Source organism: Cnephaeus nilssonii (genome assembly GCF_951640355.1).
Source record: "Cnephaeus nilssonii genome assembly, chromosome: 4".
In the NCBI taxonomy this organism is placed as follows: Eukaryota; Metazoa; Chordata; class Mammalia; order Chiroptera; family Vespertilionidae; genus Cnephaeus; species Cnephaeus nilssonii.
The window spans coordinates 108,354,945-108,380,900 of NC_137075.1; the positions used below are offsets into that span (position 1 = coordinate 108,354,945).

A 25,956-nucleotide genomic window follows, 5' to 3' on the forward strand; every position below is an offset into this window, starting at 1 on the left:
GACTCGCAGCCGCGGGGAAACTGTTTATTGCGCACGTTACACGGCATCGGGTGGCGGGCGCCCCGGCAGAGGCTGCCCGGGGTCTTCACGCTCCATCAGCACTGTGCACACTCAATGCTTAAAGGGGACCAGGACAGCCACGGGCCTATACACACGTCTATACATAATTATACACAGACTCGTACGTGGAAAATAAAGCCTACGGGCCTGGGATTGAATGAGACATCTGGACATCTCCAGTGTCATCGGGAAGTTGTGAATGCTCTAGGCCAAATACTTTTGGTATAAAAGTCCATGCGCACAGCTGCCTTCAGTGAGGGCCTCCTTGCTTGACGTCTGGACCTGCCAAGGTCACGGCCTCATGGCTGGCCCAACGGGGAGGCCCGCCCTCGTGTCCACAGCTGCCCCTCCCGACGACCGTGCCACCTGAGTGACTGACCTCAGGCTCCCGGCCTGTGGGGGGCAGGGTCTGTCTACACTCGGTCCCACCCAGCCCCAACCAGGCACAGAGCGGATCGCATTTCTCTGTGTTTCTGGTTCCCGTGAATTAATGGAAAGCCGAGGGGTGAGCGGGGATAAGAACCACACCTGGGCAGCGGGGAGCGGAGGGGGTCAGTGCTGACGGGGGCTCCTGGCCACGGTCCCTTGGTCTGAGGCCCCTGCCTGGGGCCTGAAGTCCAGCCCCGCACCACGGGCTGGAACAGGAAGTGGAGCCCGCGTCAGGGCCACCGGTCGGGTTTCCCTGCAGGCTCCTCTGGTCACGAAGGGAAGAACCTGCGTGCTGAGGCGCCCAGCGGGAGACGGCAGGGCTCGGGGAGCACGCACAGCAGCAGGCGTGTTCACTGCTGGTGAGGGACATGGAGGATGAGGGCGGCCTTGGGGCCAGTCAGGCCACTGGTCTCCACTGGCAACCATCCGGGGTTCACTCTAGGGCTTCCATTGGCAACAGGCGTAGAAAGCTGGGCATTTATTTGGGTGACAGTCACTGGCAAAGCTCAGTCCTCTGGAGGCGTTGGAGGCGGCCTGAGCCTGCGGTTCACATTGTGGGCTTCTGCTGCGTGAGCACCATAGACGTCCAGCTTCCGGCAGGGACGGCAGGCGACCTCAGCGGCTCCTTGGCGGGGGCTCAGGCCAGCGTTCGCTGCCGGGGCTTGATCCGAGGACACAGCTGGAAGGACACAGCGTCCGGGTCCAGCTCCCGTCAGCTGCCCAGGAGGCCCTGCCGGACACCCTGAGCACCCGCACCCAGCCCCACCTCCACCCGGTCCGAGACCCCTCTCTCACAGCGACCTGCAGGCTCCTCCCTCCCCCTCCCCAGTAAGCAAGTTTCTGGGCTGCAGAGTTCTGACTGGGGTGAGACCGGGTGCCCGCGGAAGTTCCCCACGAGGAAAAGGCACTGAGCAGCTGGGCTGGGGGCTGGGCCTCCCACAGGGCCGGGGCAAACGCCCGCCTGCAGAGGGCTGAGCGTAGGGAGGGCAGTGCCTGCCGGGGGCTGGACAGCTGATACCGGGCACAAGCTCGGCGCGGCTGCGCACTCACCCCCAGCAGGTTTCTGGGCACGTAGCCCTCCCGGTCCCCCAGGCGAGCCCACCACCACTCGGTCTCGTGCTCGTCCTTGCGCCTCAGGATGGTGATGGCGTCGCCTTCGCGGAAGGACAGCTCGTCGCTGTTCTGGGCCTCGTAGCCCCACAGCGCGTACACCACGCCCTTGTTCATCACGCCCAGCTTCTCCTGCACCCCTGTGGCAAGACGGCACACGGTCAGGCCTCACGGAGGACGGGCAGCGAGAGCCCCACTGCGGGACCAGACGGACGCACTGCTGCTCTTGGGCGGCCCAGCGAGGCTGAGCCTGCAGGCCGGAAGCCGGGCCCAGCTGCCGCCCGTGGCGATGCCCCAGCAGGTAGGCACTGCCACTGGAGGTTCTGAGTCCAGAGGCATTTCTTAGGGTGAAACGTACACCTCACATCCAGCACAAACTTCCAAAGTCGGGGACCAAAGAGGTGGGGTGACTGCTTGGAGGGCAGCCAGCACTCACACGTGGCAGTGAGGGGCCGGTCCACGCCCAGGAAAGCCCAGGAGGCTAGCGACCCGAGTGCTGCCCTCCTCCCGCCCACGTCACTGTCCCCCACGGCCTCCCAGGCTGGCCGCCGCCTCGGTACTGGGAGCTTGTGCCTAGCCACCTGCGCAGCACCTCCTGCCCACACGGACGTTCAGGCACGTCTCAGGAGGGAGCGGAGGGACAGGGGCTTCCTCGGCCGAACTAAGTGGCTGCCCCTGAAGTCAGGGCCCGGTCTGCCGGCCCAGCGCAGCCCCCTGCAGGCCCGAGGACGCCCGCGTACCATACAGAAACTGGGAGCACTGGATGTAGCCCTCCTCCATCTCCTCGCACTTGTCCGCGGCAGTTTCAATGTCGCTGATGGTCGAGGCAAAAATGGCGGCGCCGCTCTCCACCAGCTGTTTGCAGAGGTGCACGCTGTTGCAGGAGGCGGCGCAGTGCAGCGGCGTCCTGCAGGGCGGGAGGTGAAGGTGTGTGTGACCCCTGGAGCGGCAGGGCCCTGGGCTGTGGAGCCTCAGTGCCTGAACGTTCCACGCCGTCTCCGGGGGTGTGGTTTCTACTAACCACCTGTCCCGGCCTCGCACACACTCCTGAGGGGGGCGGGGCTGAGGACCGCCCGGGACAGCGGCAGACAGCTGCCTGAAGCTGACAGGGACACCGGGAGGTGGGCCTCCACAGCAGCACCGGGCCCTGCAGCCACGACCCAGCCACCAAACACAGACGCGTCCTGACTGCTGACCGCGTGGCGGGGCTCCCGTGTTACTGACCAGTGGGCAGACTGCACCACAGCCCGGCCCGTGTGGCTCAGCTGGTCGGGCTCCGTCCTGTGCAGAGAGGTCGTGGGTTCGATTCCCAGGAGGGGGCATGCAGGAGGCAGCTGATCAGTGTTTCTCTCACTGATGTTTCTCTCTCCCCTCCCTTCCGCTCTCTCTAAGAAAACCAGTGAACACATTTCAGAAAAGGGACGCTCCGCTGTGCCTTTTACAGCACCCTCCAGAAAGCAATGCTGGGGTGTCCCCTCACCCCACACTCCCTGCTCCAGACCCTCGGCCGCCCTGCCCCGCGGGGGGCTCACCAGCCATCGCTGTCGGCGGCGTTCACGTTGACGCCAAAGTCCAGCAGGAACCGCACGATGTGGTGGTGGCCGGCGCAGACGGCGTTGTGCAGCGGGGTGATCCCTTCGTCGTTGGGCTTGCTGGGGTCTTCCACCTGGGACACAGGGTGGGTGAGCCCCGCCCGCGCGTGGGGGGCCCCCGGGCAGGGGCTCCGCTCGGCTCACCTCGTAGATGATCCTCTGCACCAGGTCGAACTCTCCCTCCAGGGACGCGTCCAGGAGCAGCGCCAGGGGGTTGAAGCGGACGCGCAGCCCGCGGCCCGTGCGCTCGGAGTTGGGCTTCTTCAGGTTGGTCCGTTTGCTCTGTGAAGAGGAAGCAGGCTGGGACTTAAAGGGGACCCCCCACGAGCCAGGGGGTGACTCCCAGCTTCACTGCTCCCACCCCGGAGCGGGCAGCTCCTTCCTACCAGCGGGGAGGGACTCCCAGCCGCTCTGCTCCCTCAGCACTGCCTCCCTCCAGGTTCAGGGGCAGCTTCCCTCCTGGGGCCGCCCGGCTGGGCCTCCAGTACGAGCCCGTGGAGCCCTGCCCCCGGGCCTGACTCCCTGTGGGCAGGGACCCGTCTGCCACGCCCACCGCGCCCAGCACAGTGCTGCGTCCTCCACAGCACGGGGCCCTGCCGAGGCCCGCACCCACCGTAGAGGCTGCGAGCAGGGGTGCGACGGGGGTGTGTGACGGGGAAACTTGCTCTTCCCCTGGAGAGGGGGCCTCGGCCCCGGGGCTCGGGACCTGCTCCGTGGCCAGGGCCGTGGCCACGTTGTTGTTGTTGTCCTCGGCAGGCGCCCCGGTCGGGGGGGTCTGGAGACGGAGGAGCCCCTCGGGCTCAGGGGAAGGGAGCTCGTTGTCGTTGGCGTCCGAGGCGGGAACAGGCTCGGCGGGCAGCGGCGCTGTGGGCTGTGGGCTGGCCTCCCCCAGGTTCCCGTTGGCGTTGGTGTTCCCATTGTCCACGTCGGCCAGGGTGCCCGTGAGGTCCTGCGAGGGGCTGGGCTGGTAGAAGGGGGTGCCCTCCATGCCGCCGGCCAGCGTGTTGAAGCGCTGGTAGAGCAGCTTCTGGATGTTGGGCCCGCCGGGGCCCTCGGGCTCCGTGATGGAGCTGCGCTTCTTCAGCGGCCGCGGCGCGTTGGCCAGCTTCCTGCGCAGGGCCTCCAGGTCCGCGTCGCTCTGGTAGCGCAGCGGGGAGTGCACGATGGGCGTGAGCTTGGTGGGGCTGAGCGGCCGCGGCAGGCTCTCCATGGCGCCCGTGGCCTCCCCGGGCGGGGCCGGGCTGTCCTGCTCGGGCTCCTTCTCGGCACTCTCTGCAGGGGGCGCGGGCTGCGAGGTGCTGGTGGCCAGCGGCCCATGAAGAAACGGCAGCGGCGACGGGGACGTTGAGCCCGACGGCAGGACGGGCTTCCCGTACACTGAGGAGACAGGACAGGGACCCTCAGCGCCCTGCAGGACCAGCCCGCACTAAGCCCCTCTGGTGACACCAGAGGCAGGCCCGGCTGTTGAACCCTCATTTTTAAATACATTTATTATTGTTTTTTAATCCTCACCAGAGAACACATTTTTTTATTGATTTTAGAGAGAAAGGAAGGGACATGGAGAGAAAATCATCGATGTGAGAGAAACATTGACTGGCTGCGTCCTACATGCCCCCCGACCGGGGTCTGAACCTACAACCCGGGTACACACCCCGACCTGGAATCAAACCACGGCCCTTCAGTGCCCGGGACGACACTCCAACCAACCGAGCCGCACCGGCCACGGTGGTGAGCCCCAATTTAAACCCCAAGTGTGTCCTCTGCTCCAGGAACCTCACCGACACTTTTGGGACGTGGAGAATCTAACTTCTGCGTTTGCCCCTGGGACTCCAGGATCGGGCTTTCCCAAAGGAACATTTAAAATGGCCACGGACCGGGCTCCACCAAACAAGCGGCCCTGGCCTCTGGTCAGGGAGCTGTGCCTCGGACTCGGCGCGGCAGGAAGCGCCGCGGGCCTGACAGGAAGGCCGCCTAGAGCTCTAGGGAAGGGTCTCGGCCGCTCCAAGCCCCTGGTCAGTGCAGTCTCTGCCTCAGAGGCGCTGGGCACGGGGTGGCCAGGCACCCAGGAGTCCCTCAGCTACGAGTCTGGAAGCTTGCGCTCACGCCAAGAACGTCGAAGGAAGCCCAGCCCAGACTTGACGGGCAGGACCCTGCCACCCGGTCAGAACCACTGACCATGGAGGTGTGGCCCTAGGCCCCGTTCTCCGACCCGTTCCCTCCAACACCTCGCCCAGGGCCGTGTCCCTCACCGAATCGGCTGCTCTCCCCTGAGGCTCTGGGGGACGCCCAAAGCAGCAGACACCCCTCGCCCCCAGCTGCGGCCCCAGGGCCGGGCTCGGCAACGGCAGGAGGTGGAGATGAGAGCCGCTCACGGGACCAGGACGCCGGGAGGGAGGACACTGCCAACCGCACCCTGCCCGCAGCCGGAGCTCCCAGGGGTCAGGGTGGGCGCCCGACAGGAGTCAGCTGTGACCACCCACCTCACGCCACACCGAAGGCGTGTGAGAGGTAAGGCCAGTTTAACCCTAAGTAGCGTGTGGCCCGCACGTGAGGCTAGGGGTTGGCGTGTTCCCAGGGGGAAGCTCCGCCTCCTGGCCCCGGAGAGAGCGCACACCCACGGTACCTGCTTTGACGGACTTATTCGAGGCGCCATGCGCTGCGGGCTGGTAGTTCTTGGGGGGCGTGGCTTGCTGGAGGTACATGGAGTAGATGGAACTTGAATTCACTGTCTGGGGTCCTTTCCTGGGGGACTGTGGCCTGGACCCTTTATCTGCCAGGAAGGGCCTGATGGCCACAGTCAGTGGGAGCTCGGGTTTGCCATCTCCAGCGGGAAACGCAGGCGGCCCCGCGGGCGGGTACGTGGGGCTCGGCGGCACAGAAATCCGCTGCTGGATCTGCTGGGAGGAGCCTGGCGGGTGGGTGCTGCCCACGGAGGGCAGAGGGCCGGGCTTCTGCCGACCGGCCAGGCCTGCGCTGGGCCTGGGCAAGCTGCCCTCCTTCCTCCTCTCCAGGGAGTCTGTGGGCCCTGGGCCCGGGGGCGCAGGACTCGGGTGTGAGCCGCAGCTCGGCGGCAGCTGCTTGCCGCCGCCAGGGATGGGGGGTGGCATTTTACCCCTCTCGATGCCCTAAATTTAAACATGAAGAAAACAGTCACCCTCTGAGAGGTTAAGCAGATTCCCACCCACAGTCACAGGAGAAGACAAGGTGGGACTTGCAATCCCTCACGTCGGCTGTGGCCGGCACAGGGCACGGGGATCGGGCACGGCGGGCTGTCACCTGCCTGCGACAGGACCGCCCTGACTAAAGGCCTGACGTGACGCCCTGCCGGGCGCATAGGGCCACGGACTCCTTCAGGCGGGGTGTCGTCTGGACACGGGTGAGAATAATTTGCCTCGTGACACCTTCTACCCTCACAGACAAGGGCCGAACGTGACAGGGTCAGGAGCTCATTGTGTCCCAGGGATCGTGACAAGGGGCCTACCAGCTTCTCCGGGGCTCCCAGCGCGGACAAGGGCGCAGGCTGGCTGGAGACGGGGCCCTGCCTGAGCGGCCCCTCCACGCTCGGGTCCTTCCAGTCCACGCTGGCGATCTGTGCTGCTTTCACCGAAGAGCTCATGTTTTGTTTCAGCGGTGGCCAGTTTCCATCATTAGCTTGGAAAGAACATAGAGTTTAAGTCAGGTTTGTCTCTGAATTAGATGAGTCAGGACAAGAGCAGCCCCATCGGAAAAGAACGCCACTTTTTGGAATATCATTCTGATGGAGCGGCACCGCCAGGGCTGACCCCTCCCCGCACACCAGCTCGTGAGTGCACGGCGGGACAGGGGCGGCCTCTGCAGGCCAGGCCCCGCCAGCGCTGCGTGGCTCAGTGTGCAGGCTCCCGCGATGACCCAGCCAGGGGACAGAGGTCTGCAGAGACATTCTCAGCCCTCAATTAAGCACAGCTCAAACCCGTTACATCAACACTAATGAACAAAGTGAGCACAGGTCCTTACTGTTCAAACACTACTGACAGATACATTCACACACAACGATCAACAGCTCTCCTTTGACTCCTTAACAGGTTTGATCTGCACGGCTTACAGTGTTGAAGAAAAACTCAACTCCGATCTGCTAGAAATTTCTGCCATCTAAAACCGGGTGGGCCTTTCCTCTGCCGAAGGCCCCCTGGGTATTTGTAACACTGTTCGTGGTCCATACAAAAGTGTCACCTTAAAAAGGAGCTGCTCTCTTTGGTCAGACATCGAATTAACTCACGATGCCTTGGCAGGGCCAGACCAAACCATTCTGCGGGCGTTCCCCCCCTGCTCTACAGTGAGGCATGGTCACGGAGGCCGGTGCGGTCCCACCGATTGGAGAGACAGGCTGCGTCCCACAGCAGCGATGAGAAAGCCAGGCAGCCCGCATTTTCAGAAAAGCACCGAGAAGCTGCGTTTTCCAGACTGGAAAGGGCACCGCTCGCTCACTCGGCGGGCCAGGCTCTCGCCCCACCAGCGCGTCTCGCAGCAGCACGGCTGACACGCCGACACCCGCTGCAGCCACAGGGACGTGGGCCCTGGCAGAACAGCACATCCTCGTCCCTCCAGCCGGCGCAGCAGGTAGACACGACTGAGGAGTGGAGGGAACTCACGCTGCCTCGCCACAACGGCGCGGAGCCGAAGCCTGCGACTCAGGGACGGGAAGGCTGGCTCGCACGTGCTCTGGGCACGACCAGAGGCCCCGGCGCGTGCAGGACGGGCAGAGCCTCTGAGCCGGGCTGGGCCCGGACCCGGCAGCACACGGCTTGCTCCAGAGCCGCGCCCAGCCCTGCCCCCACGGCGACATAGCTGTTACCGCACTGCTGACATCGCCCCAGCTCCAGGCAGCAGGCTCCACACAGCGCAGCCAAGCTGCAGGGCCCTGCTGAGCAGTCCAAGGCCAAAGGTCACCTCGCTCCGTGTGGCCTGTCAGCCTACTCCAGGCCGGGGTGCTTTTCTTTCTTCCCCGGGGAGGCGAGGTGCACCCGCTGGGGAGGCCCACGGTGAAAGCCCGGGCCGACGGGAGAGTCCAGTGCAGACTCTCGGGCCGAGCGCTCCACGTCCCGCGCCCTCTCTCAAGGTCACCAGGAATGTGGCCAACCAGCAGCGGCTTCTGAAGGCCCACGGCAACCAGAGGCTCCATGGAAACCAGGCACCGAAAGGTGAGGGAGGGATGAAGAAAGAAATTTCCTTTCTTGAGGATAAGGCAGAAGGTATAGAAGGAAGATCACTTGTTTTTATTATAAAGGGACAATCATCTTCAAGTATGAAGGGAGATCCTTGTAGTGAAGATAAAGCTGAAGCCTCACCGTGAGCTCAGGAAATCATCTTCATTTGGTAAAAGAAAACCGAAACACCCGCGTGTGCCAGCCTCACTCAGCCCTCCCCGAGCAGGACCCGGTGCGTGGGCCGGCCCCCCTGGCACGGGCTGAAGGGAGGGGCAGACCACGTCCATATGTGGCATCTCTCTCCAGTCTAGATGGCGTGCCCAGGCCTTTCTCAGTTTGGAGAACAGAGCGGCTATTGCCTGAGCAGCATGAGGGACAGAGCGCCCCCAGCCTGCCCGCCGACATACGGTTCGTCAGGGGTCTGCAGCTTGTCGTGCGGAGCCACAGTCAGGCCCGACGTCCGGGTCGGACACTGCCCACGAGCGGGTCACTCTGGGTCTACCATGGCCATCCGTGGGGCACGGAACCAGAACAGCCACAGCACGGTTAGCGTCCCCACCGAAGAGATTTCTTTCTCCAGATCCACAGCTGGGCCCCGATTCTGCCCCCGTGTGGGTGACGCAGCTGAGACCCAGGCTGGCTGTGAACTTCTGACGGGCATTCTCGGGCTCCGTACGGTGTCTTTTTGCAGCCCCGAGGGGCCCCGCACGGACCCAGAGGAGAGAGGCGGGAGGTGGGCCCGGCTCAGGAAGGGTTACGAGGAGGGCGGCGAGGAGCGCCTGGCGGGGCTCATCATCCGCCATTGGAACCAGACGAGTATCCGCTCCCACCATGGTGGTTCACCCCATAAAGAGCAGCTGACCAAAGGAGGTGCCATGAGAGGCCACACCGACCACAGAGCCTGCACGCTGCCAGCCGCGCCGAATCTGAGGGCTGGGGACGCCCCGCCCCGCCCCGCCCGCCGGGAGCAGCGGAGGTGTGGCTGCAGGGCAGGCGCCCGGCACGAGAACAGGAAGCCAGCCGACAGCAGACGCCCCAAGTCTACAGCAGCCTCCAAGGCCACAGCGGCCCGGCAGGCCAGTCGCAGGGCTGTGGTGGTCCGGGCAGGGACGCTGAGTGTCGGCCCGGCCACACGCGTCCTCCTGCAGAGCCCTGGCTCTCGTGAGAACCAGCGCCCTCCTCTGAGGAAGGGGCAGGGTCGCTATGGAGAGCCTGCCTGGTGGCCAGGAAGTGGGGGCCACACACCAGCACGATGCTGGGGCCCGAGCCTGGTCACCACACCGCAGTGGGCCAAGGGCAAGGTGCGGTCTGTGGACTTTTTGGTCGGTGAAGGCCACGCGAGCGGGGAAAGGAGGGAGCAGTCACAGTGCTGTCCACGGGATGGTCACCGTGGCAGCACACACTCCCCATGGTGCCCGGAGGATGGGGTGCCTCGGGGGAGACCGAAGGAAACGCGGGGCCCCTCTGAGGACGCTGCTCCCCAGGAAGGGGGCCGGCCACTTACCAGGTTTGGGCCTTCCATGGGCAGCTCCTGAAGCGACCGTGAGAGACTGGGGCTTTATGGGGTCCCCCGGGGCTGAGCAGCTGCCAGCGCTGGGGACCTGGATATAAGGCCCCACGGCAGCCACCCTGCCAGGCGTGCTCAGCGGTGACTGTGGTGATGACGCGCCATTCACACGGCTCAGCTGCAGCCGGAAGAAAGGGGAGTTAGCCTTCTCCTGGGTGAAGCTCACTCACGAGCTTGCTCTGCGGCAGCCCCACCAACCTGAGGCAGAGCGTCCAGGAAGGGCGACACGTCAGGGAGGGCCTCGGCCCACAGGCCTGTGAGTGGCCCTCCCTGGTGACCTGAGCTGGGAGCTATGACGCACCAGGACTGCTCCCAGGCACCTCTCCCCTGGGCGATGCGCCCCCTCCCCGGGGCAGTGGTCAGAGCCTGGGCCCCGAGCCTGGCTGGCTTCCCATCCTGCTCTGCCAGACTTTCTGTGCTGCCTGGGGCAAGTGACGTAACCTCTGAGTCTCGGTGCCCATGTCTGTAAAGTCAGGATAGGGTTGTTGTAAGGTCTGAATGAGTGACAGGGCCTGGAACCAGGCGAGGCTCTGACCAGTTCCCTGAGCACACCAAGCCACAGCCGGTAACACTGGTCACACAACGCTGCCCAACAACAGAGTCTGTAAGAGGGATTAACTACAGAACCCCTGCCTCCTTAGGGGTCCCCAGATCCCCACGAGAGGCATAACCTCCCACAGCTGTGTGCAGCTCTGCACACGTGAGCACATCACTTGGGGAGCGGGTCCATGGCTGACAATTGCTGAGCGGTGCCTGGGACCTGTGGGAGGGCACATCTCTGCAGAGGCACATCTTCGAGGAGAGCCTGGGAGTGCTGGGCAGAATGCACCAAGTAACACGCACGGAGCTATGTGTGCAGCTAATTCTGTGTCCCCGTGGCTAAAGCAGATGGCCCTCCGGAGTGTGGGTGGGCCACATCCAATCAGGTAAGGCCTCTGACAAAAAGACTTCCATCCTCCGAGGGAGAGGGAATTCTGCCTTTGGACTCAAGCTGCAACATCAACAATTCATTTTCTGGGTCTTCAGGCTGTAGCCTCCACAACTGTGTGATCGAACTCCCTAAAATCAATCAATTCCCTAAAATCAACCAACCAATCTCTCCCTATACCGTCCCCCCCCCCCCCCCCCCCCGCCAGGTTCTGTTTCTCTGGAGAGCCCAACCAGCACTTCAGAACTGGAGACGCTGTGGAAGGAGGCCTGGAGAGCATGCGCCCTGTCATGGCCTGTGTTGCTCATCCGCATCAAGAGAAAACCACTGCCCGTGATCAGTTAGACTCACCGCTGACCTTAGCTCTTTGGTTAAAGGGGTGCAGGTCTGTAAACCAGAGACATCACCGAGAGCACGGGTTACGGCAGCCCCAGAACCAGCAGATCCTTCTTCCTCTAGCATCTCCCTAACCCATCCACCCGGGCAAAGCCTCGGAAGCCACACCTCCCCGCCTGAGAGCCACCTGCAGAGGGGCAGGAGCCCGCAAGGACGCATCACACTGTGAAAGCACCGATTACTGAGCGTGAATCGGGACTTTGGGAGCCTTGTCCCAGCTGGCCGGGCCGCCTGCTCCAGTCTCCGCTCCCGAGGGCAGAGTGCCCGTCAGCTCTGAGCCAGGCACCGCTCCCCTCAAACCTGAGCACCACTCCTGGAGGAAGGGGGAGGGCCACATCCCCAAGAGCACACAGCCGTCCGCCGAGCCTCGCACACGCTCACGGCCAGGCACTGTGCCGGAAGCACCGAGAGCAAGAACAAGGCTTGGGACCCCTGCCCGACAACAGGGCTGGGCCCAGGGCCACCGGCCTGGGACGTGGAACACTACACAGAAGTTACAGAAGGCGTGCAGTAACGGCCTGGAAAGATACCCACGCTGCAGTTTTAAAAAGGCTAGGTTCAGAGCGTGTGAGTGGTAGCATCCCTACAATTCCACTTCAGTTGGAAATCCAATACCTTCTGTCTGCATCAAGCAAAGGCTGGAACATTAACAACTATCACCCCCGAGAATGAGAACAGAGTGGAAGGGACTTCCACGTTTTCCTTTACATATTTCTGTAGTTTTAGCTTTCATTTATCGCCTTTGAAATTCAAAATGCCAAATCAGTATTTTAAAAGCGCTAAACACTCATATAGAGCTCCGCTCAGGAGCTTACAAAGCCCGTCCCCCTGGGTCCCCTTTCATGACGACTCCTGGGGCAGGTGGGACAAACCAGTTTCCTGCAAGGACACAAGGCCACACAAGGTCACGGAACTTGCCCCTGTGGCACAGCTGAACATGGTGGCTGGGACCCAGCCCTGCGCTGCGACTCGAGCCCGAGCTCCCCAGTGGAGGAGGGAGCCGCACAGCGGGGGAGGGTGGGCACAGGCACCAGGAAGCAGATGCCTCCTGGGAAAGAGGACTCCCTGTAGGCCCTTTTCACGGTTGATGGCCAATTTATGCTGCACGTCTGGGCAGACGGAGACAAGGCCCTCAGAGGGAAGGTGTGCCCTCTGGCTGAGCCCGAGTCTCACAGACACACGTGCTTTCCCACGTGCCTGGATTTTCTTCCCGTACAGACGCTCGCGCAGCTCGCCGATGCGCTTGTCCATCATGGCCACCTCCATGTTGCGCTTATTCAAGAGGTCCTTCTGCTGCTGCAGTTTTGAATTCTGTTCCTGGTTAAGCTGGTTACGAATCTGCAACACAGAAAAGACAACGTGTGTGACCTGCGTTAGTCCATGGTCACACTGCCCTCACAGGGAGACGAGAGGATGAAGCAGCGGAGTCCTGACGGCATTCACACGTGCGCACGCTGCTGTGCAGAGTGCTCACAGGCGCGGCCCGCTGAAGCCAGCAGACTCCTTGTGAACCAGCAAAGGGCAGCCGCGTGTCCTCTGGGAAGCAAACGGAATGACTGGCACTGTGATGACTGTGGGACCAGGACCTCCGTCCTTGGGGATGGCATTTTAGTGACAAGTGCCCTGAACACCCCTCTAGGGAACTAAGAAGAGGTGTCGTCTCCACCCCCCACAAGCCACTTAGTGAGGCACCGCTCTGCAGAGGCAGCGGGAATTCACAAAGGGTGGCCCAAACTGCCCAACGATGTTCTATCACTTCAGTGGGTGCAGCCAGCACTGTAGAGAACTGACAGAGACTAGAAATCAGGGCTGTGCACACAGAACCTAAGTCCTGTCGCGCTCAGCTCCAGATGCACACGAGTCCTAGCACACGCCGTATGCGTGCACTGGACAGGGAGCATGCTTTTTTTTTCATTTAAATTCTTTATTGTTCAAAGTATTAGACATGTCTCCTTTTCCCCCCATTGGCCTCTCCCTGGCCGCTCCCACCCCCTAGCACAGTGATGGCGAACCTATGACACGCGTGTCAGCACTGACACGCGTAGCCATTTCTGATGACACGGGGCCGCTGAGGCGGCCGCATGCCGAGGATGAAACATTCACTGCTCCTGAGGATGAAACATTTGCGAAATAATGTTTTTTCCTCAAAGTGACACACTACCCGAGTTATGCTCAGTTTTTTGCGAAGTTTGACCACCAAGCTCAAAAGGTTGCCCATCACTGCCCTAGCACATGCCCTTGCCCCCGTCTGTGTCCATTGGTTATGGGGAACATGCTTCTTAACATAGACTGCTGTAAAAAAGTTTGGAAATAGCCCTGCCGGTGTTCTCAGTGGTTAGAGCACCAGCCTGCAGACTGAAGGGCTGTGGATTCTATCCCCCGTTAAGGGCATATACCTGGGTTGCAGGCTCGATCCCCGGCCCTGGTTGAGGCATGTGCAGGAGGCAACCAATCGATGTGTCTCTCCCACATAGATGTTTCTCTCCCTCGCCCTCTCTCCCCCTCCCTCCCTCCTATTCTCTCTGAAAAACAATGGAAAAAATATCCTCTGGTGAGGATTAATAACAAAATGTTGAAAGCCATAACATTTTATATTTTATTTGTATGCATTTATGTTAGAGAACTTAACAGCAACAAACGTGATATTTAATTTACTCTAATTAAATATTCTCATTGCATAAAATGATATAATACTTTTTCTACCGGGTGCTAACAGAATTGCAAAACTTGCTTCTGGCTTGAAACAGCACCTGCTGATGACAACGTCTGAGAAATGGAAATCTTGTGGCTTCCTGTGGACCTAGTGTCTGTGTTCTCCCAGAATTCCCATATGGAAGCCCTCAGCCCCGGGGGTCTTTGGAGGCGGGGCCTTTGGGAGGGGTCTGGCTTAGCAGCGGTGGTGAGAATGGGACCCGTGATGGGGTTCTTGTAAGTGTCCTTATAAGAGGACAAGACGGGAGCCGTGAGGACAGCGAGAAGGTGCCGCCTACAAGCCGGAAGCAGACCCTCCGCGAACTGCGTCTGCCGGCACCTGATCTTGGAGTTCAGCCTCCAGAACTGTGAGACCTCAGGGTCTAGGGCAGTGATGGGCAACCTTTTGAGCTCGGTGTGTCAAACTTCGCCAAAAAACTGAGCATAACTCGGGTAGTGTGTCACTTTGAGGAAAAAACATTATTTCGCAAATGTTTCATCCTCAGGAGCAGCGAATGTTTCATCCTCGGCATGCGGTCACCTCAGCGGCCGCGTGTCATCAGAAATGGCTACGCGTGTCAGTGCTGACACGCGTGTCATAGGTTCGCCATCACTGGTCTAAGGTAAACCTCCTCGTCGACAGTATTTGTTACAGCAGCTCATGCTGACTGAGTCAAGGACTGAACAGCAGGCATCTAAGTATCTCCTCAAAACAGTTTTCACAGACACCTTAAAGATCACCTAAGCTTAATTCTTTACTAGTTCATTGCACTGCCAGTTCAATTCTGCACTGGAGCTCTGCACTGAAAACGCGTGGCAGAAGCCAGTCACAAAGAACCACACGCAACACGCTGCACGAACCTGTACCTGTGAAGTGTCCAGAGTAGGCGGAGCTACAGACAGGGAGAGGAGGTTCCTGACTGCTTAGAGCTGGGGTGGCCTTCTGAGGGAGGGCTAAGGGGGTGGGGCTTCTGAGGGAGGGCTAAGGGGTGGGGCTTCTGAGGGAGGGCTAAGGGGGTGGGGCTTCTGAGGGAGGGCTAAGGGGTGGGGCTCCTGAGGGATGGTTAAGGGGGTGGGGCTCCTGAGGGAGGGCTAAGGGGGTGGGCCTCCTGAGGGATGGCTAAGCGGGTGGGGCTTCTGAAGGAGGGTTAAGGGGGTGGGCCTCCTGAGGGATGGCTAAGGGGGTGGGGCTCCTGAGGGAGGGCTAAGGGGGTGGGGCTTCTGAGGGATGGCTAAGGGGGTGGGGCTCCTGAGGGATGGCTAAGGGGGTGGGCCTTCTGAGGGAGGGCTAAGGGGGTGGGGCTTCTGAGGGAGGGCTAAGGGGGTGGGCCTTCTGAGGGAGGGCTAAGGGGGTGGCCTTCTGAGGGAGGGCTAAGGGGGTGGGGCTTCTGATGAAGATGTTCTATACTTGACTGTGGTGGTAGATGCAGAACTCTGTGAAGATACTAAAACCCACTAAATTGTACTTTTTGTGGGTAAAAAAACCCTTTGTACTGAATACATTTCATGCCTCTATCAAGCTAGCATCCATCAGTGTGTCCCCAGCAGCTGAGGTCTCCCGCCCACGGAAGAAAGCCTGGAGATTGGGACGCGTCACTACACCCATCCCGGACCGTTACCTGCAGCTCTTGGTACAGCCGCTTTAACTCCACGGCGGCCGGGCCCGGCAGCTTGCCGGTGTACGGCTGCAGCCCGTTCAGCTTCCCCTTCTTGAGGTCCTCCAGCTGCTGGCTGAGCTGGTCGACGCGCAGAATGGCCGTCTGCACCTCCTGCTTCTTTTCCTGGAACATGGCGCTGAACCTCTCTATCTCGGCAGCTGTGATTTCCCACCAAGAAAGAAAACGTCACTCAGCTGGGACTTTCTCTCCCGGTGGCGTGTCCTTTTTGTTTGGTGAGTCTCCTTCCTGTCTACACATTCAACTCAACTCCAGCATCATTGAGGGCCAGGCCCTGGAGAGAAGACTGTGACACCCACAACCCACGACACATTCCAGCAGCCCTCGGGACAAGCATGACTGCTTGCACGGCAAAAAATATTTCCACTCATTAGTGAATATTCTCTGATCAGGGCAGTCCGTCCCACAGCGAGCTTGTCAAGCCACCTGGGACTCTCCAGGCACCAGCAGGCCCAGCTCTGTGAGGCAGCCATCCCCGTCTGTTCTGTCTCATGGAACACAGAGCAGGCACTCACTGGATTAATAGGATCAGACACACTCGACACAAACAGAAAGTGCGCATTGGATTGGTCCAGTGGTCGGCAAACTCATTAGTCAACAGAGCCAAATATCAACAGTACAACGACTGAAATTTCTTTTGAGAGCCAAATATTTTTAACTTAAACTTCTTCTAATGCCACTTCTTCAAAATACTCGCCCAGGCTGTGGTATTTTGTGGAAGAGCCACACTCAAGGGGCCAAAGAGCCGCATGTGGCTCGCGAGCCGTAGTTTGCCGACCACGGGTATGGTCTATCGTAATACACAGGTGAGACTTTAGCTGCTTAATTATGACAGGCCCCAGGAGGAGCTGGGCCAGTGCTGCACGGCTGGGCGGGGAGACCCCAAGACCACTTAGCCCAGCCCGCCCACCCTCTCCCTGGGCGAGCAGTGCCCTCTCCACACCAGCTCTGACTCCGGCGTGACTGAGAGTGCGGAGCCGGACTGCGTCCCGCCTCCCGGGCCTGCTGAGCGCGGGAGCGAGGAGCCGGACATACACAGATTGCCGTTCATGATCTTGCTGTAGTCCACCTGCCCCCTCATGGCCCGGATCTTCTTCAGCTTGTTTTCCTGCGCTTCAACTCGTTCTTTCAGCTTCTGAAGCTTTTCATTTTCGGAAACAGACTGCTGCTGATGGCGCTCCTGCTGCTTCAGAAAATGTAAACGCTGCTCCTAACAAGAGAGGAAAACAGCTCACGCTGAAAACTGATGCACGCTTCCTCTTATACACGAAAAACTGGAGTGGATTCCACAGTATCACCTATCCAAATACGAAAGACATGTTCCAGGGCCTGGCCTGTGTTGCTCAGTGGTTGAAGCATTAGCCGTGCAACGAAGGGTCTCGGGTTTGATTCCGGTTGGGAGCTGTACCTGGGTTTTGGGTTTGATCCCAGGCCTCAGAGGGAGGAGGTCAGTGGATCTCTCCCTCCCTCTCTCCCCCCACCTCCTTTCCACTCTCTCTAAAAGGTCATGGGAAAATATCCTCGGGTGAGGATTAACCAAAAAAACACATGAACACGCCCGAGGAGCCACACGCACATAAGACACAACACTGGTTGCTGCGCGGGAGGAAGTGGGAGGGGGAGTCGGGATTCACCAGTGGGCTTCGCTCGGCACCATCCGACCACCCAGCGTGCACGTGCTCCCACAGGAAAGTGCTCCCACAGGAAAGTGCTCCCACAGGAAGCCTCGTGCGGGGAAGGCAGCTGGGCTGCTCAGGCCCCGCCGGCTGGCTCATCATCCTGTCTGCGAGCCCCGGCTTCCTGCGGTCAGACAGGCCTCCGCCGCAATGGGCTTCCAAGGCCGTCTCACCTACAGGAAGCGGCGCGGCGCGGCCAGCAGGGGGCTGTCTGCTGAAAAGGGTGAGCGGTCAGGGAGGAGCTGAGTGACATCCCACAGCCCAGGAAGTGTCGTTTTCTTTAGGATTCGCTTCTTCAAAACTAACGGAACATTTTATAGTTAAAACAAAAACAGGACCATCCTAAAGTAAAAACATACGCACTTCAATAGTTTCCCCCTATTAATGTGAACACACACCTTAAGGATAAGTCAGCATTAATCTTCAAGCCCCATATGCATGTACAGACCTCCCTGTGTGTGAACTTGCAGTTCACACCCTGAAAATACCTAAGTATTTCCTCAACAATAATATTTTTGGATCAATATTTGGAAAGGAAATAAAAAGTGGAATTAGAAAATATTATAATTACATAATACTATGTACATTTCATCTTAGAAATCTTAAGATGAAATACTTTCTGATTTAACTTCTAATTGTTTTTTACTCTTATAAGTCCAATAAACTTCGTAAGACAACTTTTAAGAACAAATGCGCCTTAACCTATTATTTACATAAAAGTGGACAGTACACGGTCATTCAATAAATGAAAAAAGTTGGATTGGAAATATGGTTATTAAGAAAATCTACAGGTGAATAACACAAACTGATGAACAAAAACAGATCCAGAGACAGAGAAGCATAGATGAGACCGTCAAACCTCAGAGGGAAGGCAGGGGAGGGTGGGGGTAAGGAGAAGAGATCAACCAAAGGACTTGTATGCATGCATATAGGCCTCACCAATGGACACAGACAACAGGGGGGGGTGAGGGCCTGAGTGGGGGGGTATAGGGGGGCTAATGGGGGGATGAGGACACATATGTAATAACTTAATCAATAAAGAAATTAAAAAAAGAAAAATCTACAAGTTCAGTTACATGTGGAATCTAAGAAACAACAAACGAACAAACTTCACAGAAACAGACTCACAGACAGAGAACAGACTGCCGATGCCACGGCCTAAGAGGGGCTGGGCTGTGTGGGAAAGTGAAGGGACTGAGAAGTAAACTGTAGGTACAGAATGGCCACAGGGTGTGAGGAAGCCCAGGGAATACAGTCAATGCCATTATAATAACCACGGTGCCAAGGGGGTCTTCGACTTCGCAGGGGGACACTTGGTAGGTTATGTAAATGTCTAACCACTATCTGGACACGTGAAACTCACGTAATATTGCACATCCACTGCGACTGAGAAGTAACAAAATAAAGACAGAAAAAGGCCTCTCTGGCAGAGAGCGGAAGAGCGGGCAGCGAGGGCTACGGCTCTCAGCAGCTCAGGACACCTGGCCCACAGTGCGAGCCGTTCCCAGAGGGCACGCTGACAGGTCTGGTTTTTTACTTTTAAGATCCATGACTAAACCATCATTTGGAAAAACTTTAAATCCTACTGTTCCAGAGTCTCAACCACAAACGTAGAGCCCGTTATGCCGCCACCATAGGAAACCAAACGGTGCCTGGGAGCGTGGCCTACGCCAGGGAAGCCCTGATGACAAGTGTCCTTGTCTCGGGCCCGGGACCAGCAGGTGTCACGGACCGCTGGCTTCCTCTAGAACACCAAGGCCGACTACACCAGCTGAGAGCACACCCAGCGGGAAAAGGAGGTGACAACGGAAAACACCCTCTCTTCCCAAATTTTATCCACAACAGGGCAAGGTCGATCATTTCCAGGCATGTGTTTATTGCAGGGAGGAGATGACAGAGAGAAACATGGTGCTGAGACTTCTGTGGCCTGGTCCTCCTAACGAGAATTACGTGGGAGCGTACGAACCCCAACCTAAAGGACCAGTTTGGAGAACAAGCTTTTGCACGTTTCCCCATCTCGGCTTCTATAAACTCACCTTGGCAACCAACATCTGCTGCTGGTTTTCGATTTGCTGCTGCTGCCTGGCTGCCATGTCTTGGAGCTCTGAGAGGGTCAGCTCCACACGTGGGTGCCCCACCTGCAGAGGAGAGAGCACAGGCTGGAACGTGTCTGCACGACCCACTTCCCGGGTGTTGGGAGCACATCAGGGGTGTAAACAGGCTTCCTAGAGTCGGGAGAGCACAAATGATCTGTTTTCTCATATAACGCTCCTAATGTTGAGTGCTTCATTCAACAGAGCACTGGTCTCGAGAAACTAAATATATAAGCGGCCTACAGTAAGGATCGGCCCATTAGAGCCAGAATAACCTCTGGGAAATGAACACCAGAAGGTAATACGGAGAGGAGGGTACTGACGGAATCTGAGAGCGTGCGCCCATTCTCCGCTGAAGATAATGATAGACCACGCGTGTTCACAGTGCTTGCCTTGTGCTGCGCACTGAGCCACATCGTGTCATCTACACTGCTTAAGCCTCACCATCACTACCAGGTAGGGACTAGCATATCTCCGGCCCGCGGATGAGGAAACAAGCAGCCAGGTCAGGCGTCGCCCACGATCCGCCCTTGTCCGGACCTCGCGCACAGCACCTCCCCACTCAGCATGCCCTGCGTGCGTGCAAGCCTGCTGCGCCAGATCGGTGGTGGGAAGGGGAGGGATGTGCCCAGGGCCTGGAGCTGACCAACGGCGTGGACCTAGCCAGGCCTGTGTCCCTCCGGCCCCGCTGCTGCTAACCAGGCGTGCGCACTGTCCCGCCTCAGACCTCCACTTTCTACTTCTGAGCCCATTGTGCTCTTACCTTCCACCCTTTTGTATTTTTAAAATTTATCTTTATTGTTGAAAGTATTACAGATGCCCTTCTCCCCCCATTGACCCCCACCCCCCGTCCCCCGCAATCCCCACTCCCCAGGCCTTCACCGCTCTATTGCCTGTGTCCATGGGTTAGGCATATATGCATGTAAGTTCTCTGGTTAATCTCTGCCCCCTCCCCCCTGAAATACATCAGTCTGTTGCATGCTTCCATGGCTCTGGTTCTATTTTGTTCATTAGTTTATTTTGTTCATTAGATTCCACATATGAGTGAGATCATGGGATACTTGTCTTTCTCTCCTGTATTCTTTTTAAAAAAATATATATTTTATTGATTTCAGAGAAGAAGGAAGAGGGAGAGAGAGAGATAGAAACATCAATAATGAGAGAGAATCATCGATTGGCTGCCTCCCGCCCCACTGGGGACTGAGCCCACAACCCAGGCATGTGCCCTTGGCCAGAATCGAACCCGGGACCCTTCAGTCCACAGGCCGACGTTCTATCCATTGAGCCAAACCAGCCAGGGCCTGTATTCTTTTTTTTTTTTTTAATTTTTTTTATTGATTTCAGAGAGGAAGGGAGAAGGAGAGAGATAGAAATATCAATGATGAGAGAGAATCATTGACTGGCTGCCTCCTGCACACCCATGCCCCCTACTGGGGATTGAGCCGGCAACCCAGGCAGTGGCCTGAGCGGAACCTCCGGGTTCATGGGTCAATGCTCAACCACTGAGCCACACCGGTGGGGCTCCTCTTGTATTTTTAACAGAGGTCCCAACCTGCTCCTCTGACTTCAGTCTCCCCCAAACCTTACAGTGTTCAAGCACATTCCTGACTCCTGGAGAATGGAATGAGGATTTGTTCAACGGTCATAACTGGGACCCCTGTTCTGTTTAGCTAAGATCCTGAGCAAGCAATATGGACCAAGGCCCTTTTCAAAACCAGATATTGTAAACAGCCAAGTTATAGAAACTTCCATTTGAAAAGAAATTTGTTTATGCTACCAAAAAACACCTGGCAGAATCATCAAAATTTCTGTCTTAACACTAAATAAACGGTTGCTAATTTCCACCTACTGATATGTTCCAATTACAACGAAAGGTAATTTTTTTAAACCTTCAGGATTTTTACTCCCTAAAAACTATGTCCATTCAACAAGTCACAAACGATCTTTTTGGTCTCCTTTCCCCACCAATGGCTTAGAATAACAATGTAAGGAGACAGGAGAGAAATTAGCTGCTCAGGATTCTGCTACTCACAGCTGTGAACACGCCAGAGCTCTGTGCATGTGCTGCGTCGTCTGTATGTTTCTAACTACAAAACTAAGAGGTACTATGTTGTCATAAAGTAGTGCAGGTATTATATGTTACGTATGTAATACAATTTTATTGGAAGTGGATCTGACATACAGAAAACTGTATAAATCACAGTGCACAGCTCAACGGGTCATTTCAAAATGACACACCTGTGTAATTTAATTGTGTTGTAAGCGGGTTATAAAAACACAAGCCACCATAAACTAGTAAGTCAACAACCAGCAACATTTTACATTTTAATACACATTCCCTTAGTTGTTCATTGTGAACATTTAACAAAAAGCAGCGCCTTTTCAGAGTCTAAGGAAACAAAAACCTTTGATGCAAATCCGATCCTTCTGTGAGGGGCTATCACCATGCATTCTCCTCATGGAAACTAACCCTCTATGGGCAACTTTAAATTCTCAACACAAACCAAATTCATTCCAACAAACCTATGACCTAATTCCTTGCTTATTTCTTTTCATTGCATCTAATAGGAAGAAATCAGATCCTGTTCCCCGGGCACATCAATGGGAGGTACCTGGTGAGTGAGGGTCTGGTCACGAGCAGACAAGCCACTCCCGGGACCAGTAAATTAGCAGAAAAGTTCTCCCAGCGACAGCGCAGGTGTCCACGCACACTGGCCCTCTGCAGCCCCAACGTCCTTCTCACAGGCTCAGGGTCCCCCTCAGGCCAACGTTCTCCAGCTCTGGGTCCCAGGGAGAGTACTGGTGCTCCCCAGCCTCACGCTGACAGCACCCATTCTCCATGGCAACCACAGCCACCCAACTCCAGGTCTAACCAACTCCCCCAAGCAGAAGCCCCTCCGCCCCCACAATCACTTATCTGGTCATATCATCCCCCTTAAAAATAAACAAATACATTTATTTCAGAGAGGAAGGGAGAGGGAGAGATAGAAACATCAATGACGAGAGAGAATCATGGATCGGCTGCCTCCTGCACACCCCTACTGGGGATCAAGCCCACAACCTGAGCATGTGCCTTTGACGAGAATTGAACCTGGGACCCTTCAGTCCACAGGCCAACGCTCTATCCCCTGAGCCAAACCAGCTAGGGCTCATTCCCTTCTTTCTCCAAACTTCCACAAATCTACTTGTGGAAACGCTAAGGGACTTTATTCCTCCAACTTGCAATACTTTCTCATACAAAGTACTAACCTGACAGAACACTTACACCAGGGGCTCCAGCGACTGAGAGCCCACCAGCCTCCCGCAGTCCTCGCTCCTCCTCCGCCTCAGCACCTGGCCCAGTGCCTGCCACAGGCTCCGACCACTGACCAATGATCAATGCTTAATGCTTAATGATCAATGATCCATGCTTCATGATTAATGCTTAAGGACTGGGTGAAGGGATTTGCAAGTGACTCAATACCTCCTTACTCTTCCCTCATGCCCGGATCACACTCCAATGTGGTAGCACGTTTTCAAACTCACAGTGTAGCCACCACCCCACGAGATATAGGACATTTCCATGATCCCAGAAGGTGTCCTACTTACTGACCCTCAACCCAACCCCTGGTCCGTGAGGTCGTTGCTCTGCAGGACGACCCAGCCCGTTTGCGCTGGAATTCCACGGAAAGGGCCCTTCAATGCACTCTTGGTGTCTGGCTTCTTCGAGATGCGCCCATATTGTCCCACATTCCAGCCAGCCTCCTTCCTGCAGCTGAGTGGACGCCGGGCGATCCGCACCAGGACGAGGAGCAGGCAGGCTGTGCGGGAGGCGCACAGACCCGGCCAGACTGTTGGCCAAGGTGAAGGTCATTTCACTCCCACGAGCAACATGACAGTCCTCGCTTCTCCACATCCTGCCAACACTTGTTCCAAGTTTAATTTTCCTCTTTTTAAGTAAATTTCATATAAATGGTATTTTAGTAAGTAATGGAAAAAAGCATAAAATGTCCACAATCAAGCTATCAACCCCAAATGAACTGTGACCCGATTTTCAATAAAGAAGCTAAGCCCACCTCTGCCAAAAGTTAGATATGAACAGGAGGCTTGTTTTCCAGGTTAATGTCTCATTTGTACTAATTATGTGTATGAGTCATGAGTCATAAAGCTAACAAAATAAAGTATTTTTAAAAAACAGGTGATAAGAACTAGATTTCTAAAAGATATTAAGAAACAACTCACTTGATAATTACGGTTGGAAACTTTAGATCACAAGCCAGTTGATGACATGGCTTTAATAAAATGTATTTTTGTCTCCCCAGGTAATGTTTTAAATATAATTTGAAACTGGTGTTACAGCATTTCAGTTATTAGAAACATGTAATAAAGTCCCTCAGAACAATCCACTGTGGACAATTATGCAATACACACGCACCTCCCAGCCTGAGCACTAGTGATGTGTGCTTGCAGATGGCTAGTCTCTCCCAGCATAGCAAGAGGCCAGTTCTACGTCCATCTACTGTGCTCCTGGAACCCCAGCCAATACGCATCAAGTGTGTGTTTCCGGCAAAGCCTCCATCTTACTGGGGAACACACTCCTCACCTTGCCCAGTTAATGACCCTCCATTACCACGGCTCTTGAAGAATTATGCCCTCTTCCAGACAACGGTTTTGTTTTTGTTTAAGGACTCATCCCAAAACACACTAAATAATGCTCTGTAGGAAGTGATTATTTTGACATTACAGTTTCAGGTCAATACACAGTCACCAATTCACACAACCCTACTGTGCTCCTTGTCAGAACGGGCTCCGGCACCGCCATGCTTGAACCAGTGCGATGGTGTGTGAGCACACGGGCCTGGGGACGGGGAGGATGGGCGTCTTCTGCTTATTACTTACACCAGCTCTCTTCCCTGTTTAACTTAGATATTTTGTATCTGTGAATTGACAGCCCACCTTGACGTACTTCACAGGCCAGGCATGTGCAAGAGTTCTCTATTGCTGAGTAACAGATCACGCCTAAGGCCAGCTGCTTAAATGTGCGTCTGGCCGAAACCCGTTTGGCTCAGTGGATAGAGCGTCGGCTTGCGGACTGAAAGGTCCCAGGTTCGATTCCGATCAAGGGTATGTACCTTGGTTACGGGCACATCCCCAGTAGGGGAATGTGCAGGAGGCAGCTGATCGATGTTTCTGTCTCATCAATGTTTCTAATTCTCTATCCCTCTCCCTTCCTCTCTGTAAAAAAATCAATAAAATATATTTTAAAAAACCCAAAAAACAAAAAAAAACCCCACGTGCGTCCAGCTCTCTGTTTCTGTGGGCGAGAGATTCAGGAGCAGCTCAGCTGGGCGGTGTCGGCTTGAGATTTCGCGTGGGGTTGGTCGAGGCCAGCGTCAGCGGGCTGTGGTCATCTGAAGCCGTGCGGGGTGGAGGTTCTCACTCCCGGGTGGCTCACCCACAGGGCGTCTCTCCGCAGGGCCTGCCTGAGTGTCCTCAGGGCGTGGTGGCTGGTTTCCCCAGAGCCAGCAATCCCAGAGTGCAATGGGGGAGCTCCCTCCCCTGTGAACTAGCCTCAGAGCCGCAGGGGGTCACTCTCTCCCCCTGGTAGAAGGCAAGTCACTAGGTCTGGGAGGAGGGGACAGGCTCCGTCTTCTGAAGAGAGGCATGTCAAAGAATGGCAGACGTCCTTAGAAACCCCTGTGTCCATTCACTGTGACGTCTCATGAAGACTCTCTGCCTCTACCATTTACCCTTCTATTATTCACGCCTTACAGGCATTTGGTTGTTATTCCCAACAGCACGGTCATAATCCGAAGAAGAGAAGATGTTTATGAATGTCTATGAGCGTATGCTTAAGAGAGCTAGATTACAGTGCAACCAAAAGAGGTTTTAGCTACAAATGCAACTGTCCCCTCAATGCCTAGCGTATGTTCCTTGGTAGTCAGTTAACAGGAGAGACTAGTGGGTTCTGTCGGCAATGAAACACCAACTGGGTAATGGGTCACTTCAGATGTCAGCTCTTATCCTGACACACTGTAGATTTTAATACTCAACCAAATAAGTCGTCTTTGGTTATAATAGACAAAATGGTTACTGTCATATTATTCGGGGGAATAAGTTCCCTACGCCTTCAGTGTCGATGAGGTGACATGCTGTAGTTTAAGCGCTTGTCCTGCTCATTTCCTTTGTGCTTGGCTTGTATGGAGAGCACACCTGACCTGGTGGTGAGCCGAGCCAGCCTGGTCTCTAAAGCAGGGGCGGGGAACGTCTGGCCTGCGGGCCGAATAAGGCCCACGAAATCCTTTGGTCAGGTCCTGCCAAGGCATCAGAATTACATGTCTGACCACAAACAGCAGGCAAGTTTTAAGTGGATCATTCTGTACGGCCCTGAGTGATGTTATAAACATCCAATGGCCCTGGGCAGGAAAAGGTTCCCCACCCTGCAAGGACTCTAGATCCAGTTCTCGTGGCCAAGTTCACATTCTTGTGTGGATGCTCTGCCTGCGTGCAGGGCTTCAACCTCCGCATGTGTAAAACCAGACTCCTCCCTTTCCTTCCAACCTGGCCTCCTCCCTA

General features: G+C 56.6%; 1 protein-coding gene across 1 annotated transcript in view; it reads right to left on the reverse strand.

Moving 5' to 3' along the window:
* Positions 1–10: 10 nt before the first annotated feature.
* The window catches only part of PPP1R13B (protein phosphatase 1 regulatory subunit 13B), a 79,888-nt gene continuing 53,942 nt past the window's right edge, over positions 11–25,956 (reverse strand). Inside the window, exons 5-17 of the mRNA XM_079768252.1 lie at positions 19,345–19,446; positions 16,668–16,842; positions 15,576–15,772; positions 12,463–12,603; positions 9,879–10,059; positions 6,673–6,842; positions 5,815–6,316; positions 3,805–4,568; positions 3,336–3,473; positions 3,132–3,265; positions 2,340–2,506; positions 1,540–1,739; positions 11–1,168 (exon numbers count right to left, since the gene is read on the reverse strand). Of these exons, the coding sequence (XP_079624378.1) occupies positions 1,127–1,168; positions 1,540–1,739; positions 2,340–2,506; positions 3,132–3,265; positions 3,336–3,473; positions 3,805–4,568; positions 5,815–6,316; positions 6,673–6,842; positions 9,879–10,059; positions 12,463–12,603; positions 15,576–15,772; positions 16,668–16,842; positions 19,345–19,446 (2,913 nt within the window). The 3' untranslated portion in view covers positions 11–1,126. The remainder of the gene's footprint in view (positions 1,169–1,539; positions 1,740–2,339; positions 2,507–3,131; positions 3,266–3,335; positions 3,474–3,804; positions 4,569–5,814; positions 6,317–6,672; positions 6,843–9,878; positions 10,060–12,462; positions 12,604–15,575; positions 15,773–16,667; positions 16,843–19,344; positions 19,447–25,956) is intronic.